General features: G+C 38.2%; 1 protein-coding gene across 4 annotated transcripts in view; it reads left to right on the top strand.

Moving 5' to 3' along the window:
- The window catches only part of inpp4b (inositol polyphosphate-4-phosphatase type II B), a 244,589-nt gene extending 232,703 nt beyond the window's left edge, over positions 1 to 11,886 (top strand). For 3 of the 4 annotated variants that reach the window (XM_015371659.1, XM_015371655.1, XM_015371656.1), the window contains one exon: positions 10,927 to 11,886. In XM_015371659.1, the coding sequence (XP_015227145.1) occupies positions 10,927 to 11,059 (133 nt within the window). In that variant the 3' untranslated portion in view covers positions 11,060 to 11,886. Of the gene's footprint in view, positions 1 to 4,783; positions 5,480 to 10,926 lie in introns of those variants that run through there. The other variant, XM_015371654.1, reaches the window with a different exon arrangement.
- The last annotated feature ends 226 nt before the right edge of the window (positions 11,887 to 12,112 follow it).

Below are 12,112 nucleotides of genomic sequence, written 5' to 3' on the forward strand. Positions count from 1 at the left end.
ATGCTTTATGGGAGTTGGTCCCTAAAATTGCACATGAAGGTCTCAGAGGGTGGGACTTTAAACAGCTTTTTTCCCTAATTAAAACAATCGTTATGTGGAAACAAATCTTTCCCTTTTATAATGACAATATTTGATTATCACATTCAAATTAAAAAAATAAGCTAAAACAAAGGGAGTTTGTATGGAAACAGGGAAACAGCATCATCTGCTACATATTTGCTTAAGTATTCATCAGTACCTGGTTGAAGTAAAGGAGCCACATGCCGTTTATCCAATCTGAACTTTGGAGCGAAAACTTTTGCACAGTACCGTACCAGTAAAACAGGCAGGACAAGATCTGTCTGCTCTTAGATCACCTCCGAGAAGTTCCTGAAACCAAATTCCTCCTCCCTATTCATAATGAAGTAGACAGGCCAAAAGCAAAGCAGAGGTATTATAGCAGGCATCTGCATATAATACAGCAAAACCTTGCACCCAAACCATCCTGTCCTAAGAACACATCACCATGAGCTGTGCCTCCTTCTCCTCCTTCATCATCATTATCATCCACCCTCCTCCTGTCCTGCATGGAAATCATGTTTACACCAGCAGGAGAAACATCCACTGCTGCTCCAATCTAATCAGATCAGACTTTGGACCCTTCTGAGGCGCTCATGTCCAGCTACAGGCTGGTGACGTAAAAAGCACAGAACCCGGTTGGTCCACAGTATTGAGGTTCAGACCTGAGAAACCCTTTAAAGATGAATTTAGTTCGTGCTGATCTCTGGCTTAACCTTCTTAGGATAACTACGGAATTTAAGGATTATGTCCTTAGTTATGAAATCAATCATGGTGTTGGTTGATGATCTAGATCTAAGGGAACCTGTCAGACTCATGATTGCCCAACAGTTATGAAGCCCAGCACCTGTCTTTGATGATGTCATGGTGCACAGGTGGGGATCACACAGGAAGAGAAACTAAAGAATCAGTCTGTGACAGACTGTAAAGTCTTTAACTGAAATAGTTCTTTAATCTCAGTCATTCAGCTCTGTAATTTCCTGATAGCGAGGTCTTTAGTTTATAATCTTTAAACCCCTTAGCATAACTTTAACAAGACAGGAAGTTTATCCAAAGTCTTTACCACATATCAGGAGGACAACATAGATTTCCACGCTTTCTGGGCATTACCACCTTTCAGGTGGAGGTTCAGGATTGGAATGCTAACTCTGAGCGCTTACAAGAAGCCCAGCCTGGTTGCAGCTGTGTCCTCACAGGTCTGCCTAAAATGTGGATCAGAATGCTGCTGCCTGCGTCTTCACTAGACCTAAGAAAGTAGAGAATGTCAGATCACTTCTATGTTTAAAGATATGCTGGTGAAGATTCTCAGTCATTCAGGTCATAGTCATTCCAAAAAAAGTAAATTAAAACAATCTACTGGACTTTGTTTCCAAGTTTTAAGATATTTCACTTCACATCCAGGAAGCTTTCTCAATTCAAAATGTCAGGAATAGCGTTTAGTTCGAGGTCTTATACAATAGCCCAACAAGGCATTGTTTTTTTTTTTTTAAACATGCTAATACCCTTGGGATGGGGGTCATTTGGCTTCTTTTGTGAACCTGCAATTCCCCATACCCATCTAGGTTTCTGAAAGGTTGGTCATTAAAGGGAATTATTGGCCTGGCTGAATGGGCGCCCCTCTGCTGTAAAGGGGCTGGGGCTGCGATGATAGCAGGAAGGGATTAACTTAAGTGCTGCATTGTAGGTTGTTTATAGCTGAAATCCACCCCCTCTGTTTAAGGTTGTTTTTTTTTTCATAGATGACTTCCTTTAAGCCCCTCTCAAACCAACTATTTTCTTTTTCCAAAATGTGAACCTTCTGGTCCAGAAAAAGAATGTCCTTTTCCATAAGGTGTAGATGTATCGTACATCTATTGCATGTTTTCAAAACAAAACTCAACTCTATTTCTGACATTTTGAACTGAAAAATCTTCCTGGATGGGAAGCGAAACGTCTTCAAACTTGGAAACAAAGTCCAGTAAATTGTTTTTACTTTTATTTTTTTGGAATATGTTTAAAGATACAAAGCAAACATGTGAATCTGTGCTTAGGCTTTCAACCCTGTGTGAGTTACTGACCAACCAGCTGATGTTGCCATACAATCTGATTTACCAGCAGGTCAGCTGTTTCTTTAAAACCCAGAACAAAACATAGAGGAACAGCATTTTATTCTTAGGCTAACCTAAAGACAATTTAGTTAACCCAACAGTCTTTGGACAGTGGGAAGGAGGGGGAGTACCCAGAGAGAACCCATGCATGCACAGGGTGAACATGCTAACTCCATGCAGAAAGACTCTGAGCCAGGAACCGAACCCAGGGCCTTCTTGCTGTATTGCCCCACCCTGCAGCACTCTTGAATTTGTTCTGTTCTTGAACTAAAGCTGTGTAGCAGTCAGTGACCTCAGCGGTCCTATCAGTGTTACCTAGCTTGATACTTCTAGCCATGATCTGATATGAAGAAACTCTTTGGATGAGAGGTGGAAGAAGCCTGGTTGCTTTCTATTCAGGCACTTAGGACCATCACCTCCTGGATGGTGAGGAGCGTTCACAGACACGTCTTCCCCAGAACCTCTGAAAAGGAACGGAAGAAAGAACCCTTCTAACCAAAGATTGTTCACATTTCTAGATAGGTTTGGCCTAGAGTGTGGTCACACATGCCCAGCATTATGGCCATCAGTTAATTATTTATATAGTTGGTGATAACATAACATGCTCTGGTGGCTGGAGATATTGAATGCTGGACCAAAGCAGCTACAGCAGCAGGTATTTAGAAGAAGGAAAGGGAGAGTTATTGTGAAGCTGCATATAATTAAGTAATATTTATGGTAGAATTAGTTGAACTCTTTGGGGAAAGAAAAGATGGCAGCATTTCAGCCGCTCTCAGATGGGACAGGCGGCTTCACTGTGTGCTGCAGGTGCTTGTTCTGCTGATGGTTGTAAAACCACAGACTAAAGTTACATCAGCTTATTACAAACGTCTGGGAATAATTCACAGCTCCTTTGTAAATGTTTTCTTATTGCCGCTTCATCCAGCCCACCATCCTGAGTGCTAAGTATTAAGATTTCATGTGACATATGGCGTGGAAACTCCCAATATAAATCTGTAGAGGTTATAATCAGTCCCCTTTACCTTAATGCAACCAAACAAGATTCAGACAGCTTCCCTTTAAAAGTCAGAGGTGGTGAATGTCTGTCATGAACCCAGCTGCTGGAGGTCAGGTGTTTAAAGCAAGTTTAACATCTAACTGTTCTGGCTGAGCTAGAGGTCCTTGGTAATCGGGTTTCAGCTCAGGTGGATGAATATGGGGATAGGACAACTGTTGGTCAGGGCATCCTCCAACTGGCCCATAAGGAGAGCACAAGAGAGGAAACCCCAATCTGACAGAAAACCAGAGGAATTCTCATTCATAGTTCGTCACAAGTCATATGGGCACAACTGGAATGATACAGGAGGTCCTCAAGTCACCTTTGATCAACACCCAACCTTTTAGCCTACATGCTAAACTCTGAAATGAGGAGGAACATCGTCATTAGATGAGTGTGGGAGCCGCGAGATCCGTCTGACAGATGGAGATGCTGTGGATTAAGCCCTGGAAGGAAAGTGTATGAAGAAATGAAACTGGGAGAGAGGTTCACCTTCCTGCTGCGCAGCAGTCATAAACACACAGCGAGAGCGAGGAAGAAAAAGTTTAGGTCAAAGTCTAAGTGCGACCTGTGAGACATTTTTGACTTGTTAATGTTTGACTGAATTAAAGAGGTTTCTCATCGTAAGCTCCTAAAAGGTGTCGATCATCTGAAAGGAGACAATGTGATTATAGACAAAGACACTGAATTGACTGTGACTATATAATAAAGGTCGGTTTCAGAATAATTTATGTAACCGCTTTGAGAAGAACAGGCAGTAATTATAGAGCTTTACAACCAGTACAAATTTACCAGCCTAACACTGAGACACAATGGATGACCATTTTATAAAAACGATTAAAATTCACAAATCAACTAACTCTTTCGAATGCATGAGCCAAATATTCAGTGAAAAAGAAAACCAGCGATTTCTAGTTTAACATTTAAATCAGGCAATTTGATATCCAGTTTGAAAAGCATGTTCTAACTTATTTATTATTTCTATTTATTTAAGAACCCATTATTAAATACTGGAATTTAAAAATGTATTTTCAAATTCTATTATTCTATGAAGCTTAAAAAGCAGAATTCATAAATACTTTTGCGAGTCACACATTTGAAAAGGGTATTCCTGATTTCTTTTTCAACTTTCCCTTTTAAATCCTTTTTGAAATTGCCTTTTTATTTGGCTTTAGCTCTCTTACCGGTTAGACTGCCATGCTTGGCTGACAAAAAGAGCAATGAGGGAGCTGTTTACATATGAGCAGGAAACTAAATGGCACCGTTGTAATGAATAAACATCCTAAACACTGAGTTTATTGACACTGTAGGTTGAAGTTTCTGCCTTTAGGCATGTTTTATTATGTGATTCACATTTCAGTCTGCATGCCTCCTCCATCCAGTCACTTCATGGTCTCAGCTCAGGCCTTTTTCCTCACATCAGCTTCACCTGCAGCCATCGATCTGCTCTAATAGCGGTCCGTCTGGGTCGGCCTCCTGGCACCTGCTCCACCGGTCAGTCAGGGCCAGAAGGTCAACTCAGACAGCACCGATTCTGCACTAACATCGCAGCGTTTTGATCTTTCTGTCCGTTCTGTTTCCCCTCTGATGGGCGTCTCTGCAGTCGGCTTTCCCAGGGAGACATTGGGCACTGGGAGGACCCTGAGGCCGGCGCCATTGCAGAAAACAAACCAGCATCGCGCCACTTTTATCCCATTGCCCTGCTGCTTGTTAGCTCTCACTTACTGGTTGTGTGGCTCATTTTAAGTCTTGTTTTTCTGCTTGCTAAATATCAATAAAATCCTAACAACATCTCCTTATGATGCCTGTCCCTCTGTGTCTGCTGCGTCTTTGTTGATGAACTGATGTTTTAGTGAAAGGTTAATTAGGATGAAGGTGGGTAAACTAACTTTAATCTGATAACAAACATATATTCTTTCCATATTTCAATTTCAGAAAAATAATGAGACATTTTAAAACATACCCAACCTGCTTTTATTAATGTTTTATGTCTAAATTGTAGCTCGGTTCAGCTAACTACCCATAGCCCATCCTTCTCACTGAAATCATAAAGCTCTGAGCTCAAGTTGTAAACCAAAACCTTATTATCTTTTAAAAGAGATGTAAATATTTTATACCCCTGTCAGTTTTTGTAATTCAAAATCATTTCAGTTTTATGCATGCTTCTGTTGATTAAAGATAAATCTTAACTCTATAAAACCTATAGAAACAGCTTTAACGAAGCCAGATTTTAAATGATGATACCAAGAAAAAGAAGCAAATTCTTTTAACCACGGTTCAGACTTCTTTGGTGGACTTTAGCATAAAAATAGACACTGCAGTGAACTACTGTATAAAGTTTGCTGTCCTTAGAGTTTCATGTTGCAGCACTGAGTCTTATGAATTATACTGGAAAAAGACAGAGAGATCAATAAAGTCCAATCTTGCCTTATTTTATCTTATCTCTTATCTTATCATTGTGTCAAATGTAATGATTGCTTCAGAGAGGATGGTGCTGTGGAAATTATTTTCAGAAGTTAGACTGAGACCCCAGCTTTAGCAACATTCTCTTTATGGCTTTTGTCATTTCAACAGTTTGATTAAAATTCGCTAATAAGGTGACAAGCTTCCTAAAATCCAACCTTGAGACATTTCCAGCTCCCAGATGAAAATATTACATTTATGAAAATGGGACAATAATGGTTTCATTTATTTTTACATGTTTATTAACATTTAAACCACAAAAATCAAGTGTAAAAGTGAGAATGTGCCTCTCCACAATGTTTAGTATTTCCTTAGGATAATAAAATGAATAAATTAATAGAGTTCTTAACAAAGAACAAGAGCTGTGTCTCTGGGTTGGGGAAAAGAGGTGAAGATGGGAGTGGATGGTCCAAGGTGGTTTTTGTGGCACCTAGAGAGCTCTGGTGTCTCCTAAAGGGAGAAGGACATGAGGAACAGAAAAGTAAATACAAATATGTCTCCAACATTTAGCCTATGGCTGTGGGTGTCTGTAGAGACAGAGTTTTCCTACCTACAAATATTCATTCTGCCCACATCTACATACATATAAAAACAATTATTTTCTAGATGAAGATGGATAAAAAACAAGTAGTCGTCAAACCTGCAGGTAAAGGATGATAAACAGTTGTGCTTAGAATTTTACATGCCCTCCCATTAAAGAAAATGACAAATTCACACTAGGTATTCCAATTACAAACAAATGAAAAATATAAACATAAATCAAAATTAACAAGTGATAATTTAGTAAAATTAAGTATTGATTTTGAAATCTTATTTCAAGAAAGTAACAAAAAAACTGTCCCAGACAAATAGAGTACCTTGCTCATTAAAAGGGAACAAACATACCTGTGAACAGGTGCAGAAGTCTGACTGAACATTTCCTTAACATTACAGAAAACGTCTGATTTCAGGGATTGCCTCAAAGTGTTGCTCAGCAAAATTTTAGTTAGACTTATTTACTTGAATTATTTATTAATATTTACATATATATTTAAATATATATCCAATATAAATGGCGTTATTCTGTTACTATATTTTTATTTATTATTACTTTTGCCAATTTTAACTGAATGGATGGTCTTAAATCGAAGGGTATGTAAACTTTCAAGCAAAACTGTATGTTTATTTCTGTCAACAACTGATTTTTTTCTTCTAATAACGGGTTCTGTGCACAGCTCCGCTACTTCCAGAAATTCAAACAGCTATTTTTTTTTTTCCTCTTTCATTACTGGACAAGCTGATTAATCCAGGTGTGTCTTTTCTTTCTAACCCTCTGCTGACTTCTGTCTGCTCTCTGCTTTACTCGTCAAGTAGATTTTTCTCCCTTCTCTTCAGCTGTTCTTTCCATCACCAATCTTCCTCCACTCTCATTCAATCTTCTTCCTTTCTCCTTTTCTGATAATCTTACACTATTCTAAAACAGAGACATAATATCGCAATCCCTTCCTAAAACATTAGAATGTAGGTCCCTGCCTGTAGATTGGACCGCTATAAGAACTCATTTGTTCCGCTTTCCATTAAGGCAATAAAAAGTATCAAGCAGTAACTTGTGGAATAGGCAATATGTATTCAAAATTTTAACTAAACTGACATGCTTTTCTTATGTATTCATTACCTCACATAACAGATTTTTTTTAAAGAAAGGTTTTTATACTTTTTTCTAATTTTTTATTGTGTATTTAGGTATTTATTTATTGTCCTATAATGGAATTTTTATAGCGGTGTATTTATGTGTGAATGCAGTGTGACACATAGTTGGACTATGTAGCAGCCAGAGTCTGTACCAAAATCAAATTTCCTTTGGCACAATAAAGTAAATCTTATCTTATCTTAAATGAGAACTTAGAATTTTAAAATCAAGATAAGATTTTTGTACTAATCTACTAATTAGAGTAACAGATCCATGTTAGGAAAAAGCAACATGTAGTGAACCTCTCTGAGTTGGTATTAATAATAAAATAGCTGAGTTTGGCTAAGAAACACCTGACTGGCCCACACACAGCTCTGACCCAAACCCACTAAAACACCATGAGCTAGAACTTCTTATTCAATATCACTGAATTACCTCATGAATAGCAACAATAGTTTAGCTGACAGTGGATTAGCTGATGGTAGGTTAAGCCCCTGTCACACCTAGACGATGTAGCCAGCATGTGTCGACGTCCCAGAATCTTCTAAAACGCTGGTATACTCTGAACTTTCTATTTAATTTTTCAATTTTTTTCGTATACATAGAGTATTCATAACGAGTCCAGAACTTATGTCCAACGACAGCCTAACTTATGCATAACGAATGGCAGCGTAATGCCCATGAAATATCATAGGGGGGCAGCAATGTGCCCGAAGGCGCCCGACCTGCATAAAAACATTTCTTTGATGGCGGTATTAACCTAGCTGCTTTTTACCATCCGCCAAAAAAGAAACAAAGAAAGAAGTTTGGCAGTCGCAGCAGAATCAGCATCATGTCTGTGAGACAGTTTGTTGCTTGTGGCCATGGGCGTAGGGAGGACCCATCACTCTCACCTTCTCTCTCACTATATAATGGGGATATATTCAGGAAACCCCCTCTTATACCAAAATGCTCCCAATACGCCATTATACAGTGGCTGTTGGAAGTTGGAAACACGTTCAGTGCTCGCCTGGAACACTTCAAATACGGTGATAAGCATTGGAGATAAGTTCATGATAAGTTACGAATAAGTTATGCACAAGTTACTCATAGATTTTGGATAAGCTAGACTAGTTTTCAACCCTGGTCCTCAAGGCACCCTGCCCTGCATGTTTTAGATGTTTCCCAGCTTTCACACACCTGTTATCAACTGATAGCAGATTATTAGGCTTTGCTGAACTGCAATCATCTGAATCAGGTGGGCTGAAGCTCAGAAACATCCAAAACATGCAGAACAGTGTGCCTTGAGGACCAGGGATGAAAAACACTGAGCTAGACAACACGACTTATGAGTAACCTACAATTACCATATGTCAATGATTGAATGATGGCATACGTCAAGACTCAGTGTACTTGCTGTATGTCGACTTGTGCCAGCGTGTTCATATGTTAGGATATTTATCATTCATGATGTGTGAGTTTATTACACCTTGGTATTGGCTGCCTGTTGCGTGTCAGAATTGATGTTTTAATCTAATTAAGACAGTTCCTCTGTCTGGATATACAGTTATAATCTTCATTCTGCACATGGCAAAGATTTGGAAATGGAATGAGAGCGGTGTCTTTCAGCTAAGAACGAAGTGTAATATTTCTGTAAGGCTGGAGCCATGGATGGCTAATCATCTGCTAATGTGTATGATGTAAAATAAGATGATGTGGCAGACCGGAGATGTATAAAATTACTTTTTAACTGTTAAGCAGGGCCACTTCCTGAGAGGGGAGCCCGGAGGGGAGCAGCTGCCTTCTGTACATTTTAAGCAATTTCTCTGATCTGAGTAAGATTACAGTTTCTAACAGAATCTGTTGTCTCCTGGTTATTCAATACATATAAGTTATGAAGTGTTATTTAAAGAGTTTGTCCCCAGTGATCTCTTTTCAGGGAAAAGAACCGGAGAGATAGAGCTTCAAGGTACAAATACAGAGCCTATCTTTTTTTATATTTTTTTTCAGTGTCCTTTCTGGGAATGTGTCAATAAGAATAATTGATTTGATGCCAAAAAGAGCCCAACAGACTTTACTTTCACAAGTGGAGCAGTACGGCTATCACCATAGTGTTCCACTTGATTTATGCATATAAATAGCTTTATTATAATTAAAATTAAATTAAAAGTAATGCAGGGAGTTTTACAGATTATATGGACACTTCAATGTAAGTACAACAGGAAAGAAAAATAGAAAAAAGGAGAAAAGATTAAAGAGAAGATAAAAGGGAGATAATGATAAAACATTTTCAATCTGCTTCATCACCTGCAAAGAGATGTAAAAAGAACAACACAACCAACAGGCATGGTACAAGACATTCAATAAAGCAACACCTTGATGCTCTTGCTGAAGTATACGTAGTAGTATTTAATCTGACATGTATACTGAGGTAGCGGAAGGAGGGCTTTCTGTATGGAAGTGAATCTCTGAGTACCTGGAACCAACCTGCCACCAAGCACAGAGCCTATTCTTTAACACATAACTTATACAAAACTGTCCCATAAGTTATCCGACGTATGCCAGCATTTTTACCAAATGTTTCATATGGCAGGCATATGCTGTCTAAGTGGTCATGGTGTGACGGGCTTTAGCTGACAGTAGGTTACACACATCTTTCAAGTAGTCTGAGGGATCCTAAGATACCCATTCTTTCCATTTTGTTCTACGAACAAAATGTCTGTATATGTACAAGTGAAATGTTATATGCCTGTAGCAAAGAAAGTGCCAGGGGCAAGACAGTGTACTGTATTTGCTTCAGCTCCTTCAACCAAAAAATGATGAGGGAAGCAGTAGGTCCAACAAGCCAAAACATATCGCCTACAGGCTGTATTCATGATTGAATGATGGCATACGTCAAGACTCAATGTACGTCAAGACTCAATGTACCGTAATCTAATTAAAACCTACAGGCTGTATTCATGATGGATAAGGATGGTTAGAAAGCAAAGCAATGTACCCTAACACTTCAACTTCCTTTAAAGGCTATGATCCACTTTCTAAATTCAATCAAACTCCGTTCTTCATTTCACAGCAACACTCATGCATCATTTTTTCATTTCTGATTGTGCTTCTTTGTTCTGTTTTTATAATTACTTTACTTTTTCCTCGATTTCATAACATCATAAAATATGGCACTCGTGCTGTCTTTTCCTGTCTGTTCCTGTTCCATCATGCTAAGTCAGTCTGTGATGTTGATCCATGTTATTAAGTGTTCCCAGTTTACTAAAGCTGGAAAGCTAGACAGTTTGAGACAGTTTTTGACCCCCCCCAACCGACAACTTTTCGGCTCATCTGTTGTCATCTCTTGGTGAGTCTTAGTAGAAATTGGAGAATAAACAACACTAAGGTACACCAAATGAAGGTTAATCTGTTAGTGAAACACCTTGTGGAACATGGAGCCCTGTATATGGAATGTTAATCATTAATCATCATTATCATAATAACATATTCTGAAAATTATAGAAATAATGAATTTTAGGTCACCTTCATCAATCAAGTTTATTGTCAGACATAAAACCATCGCTCATTTTCACCTTTTGTCATTTTTTTCTTTCCCTTATTTCAATTTTCTTCATCGTTTATTTCATCATCAGAGAAGGATGTCGGATTGAAAATGTTGAAAAGAATATCAGATGCAGGAAATACGCCTTCAACATATTGCAGCTGATGGCCTTCCCAAAATGCTACCGACCTCCAGAGGGGACTTATGGCAAAGTTGACTCCTAAGGATGCATGGCATGCGGTGTGTAAATAAATAAACATTTCGTAGTATCAAGGATTTTAACTTGGGTGCTTACAAAGAAGAATGAAAAGGTAAAAAGTTATTTTTATTTGTATTTATATAAACTTGGTACAGTTATTGTCTTCCACAAAACTGGACGTAACAGTATTGCTTCAAAACAAGATGCACTTTCTACCTTATGCTCATTTGTATCGCCCTGGTGGCAGTACTCAGCTCTATGCCATATTTAGGTCTGTATGTGTAAATGAAAAATCTTTTTTATGCGATTCGTTTGCTCAACTGTGGCTATTTTTTCTCTTTGCTGTATAAGAAGAATAGCTAAAAGTGCCTAATTTCTAAAAAGACCATATATATGCTTATTTTCAGTTTGTACAATTTTGATATTGTTGACTTGGTTTAAAGTTTAATGCATGTTTGCCACGTTTATTTGAAATTTTGTTTGTTAAATTGTTGCCAAAAATAAAGAAAATGTTGCTCTTAGTGAAAATCTATTTTATACTTCACTACTGTTCGTAGCTAACAGTATGTATTCATAAACATGTTTATCATCTAAGCATGAATAAACTTCTGCTCTCTCTACCTTCATGATTCTCAGCTGTTAACCATTTCTTGATGGAATAATTGTCAGCTGTGTTGCGATGCCTACTCCATCCTTTCCTCTCTGCATAAGCTGTCTGGTTGTCATGGTTCTCACATGGCTTCCGCCAACGGTTTTAATCGGCTGGTTCCTTTTGTCTCCCTCTGCCTTGTTTTCTGGTCATTTCCCACAGTCCAGTCTGTGCCTTCCTTTGTCTACTATTAAAAAACAGTGTTTACCACTTTGTCTCCATTTCATTGTTTTACAAAAACAATACATGATGTTAGCAATATCTTAAAGTGATACTTAAAAAAAAAGCTTCTTATCACCTTCTGATTATGTACAGCTTTTTTAACTAAAAAAAGAAAGGCAACTACAAACTGGTTCCTTCGTTTCATGGGGACCGAGGGACATAAATTGAAAAAAAAAAAGGTCAAATAATGGACATTAATTTGACAAA

Source organism: Cyprinodon variegatus, unplaced genomic scaffold (genome assembly GCF_000732505.1).
Source record: "Cyprinodon variegatus isolate N-32 unplaced genomic scaffold, C_variegatus-1.0 Scaffold61, whole genome shotgun sequence".
In the NCBI taxonomy this organism is placed as follows: Eukaryota; Metazoa; Chordata; class Actinopteri; order Cyprinodontiformes; family Cyprinodontidae; genus Cyprinodon; species Cyprinodon variegatus.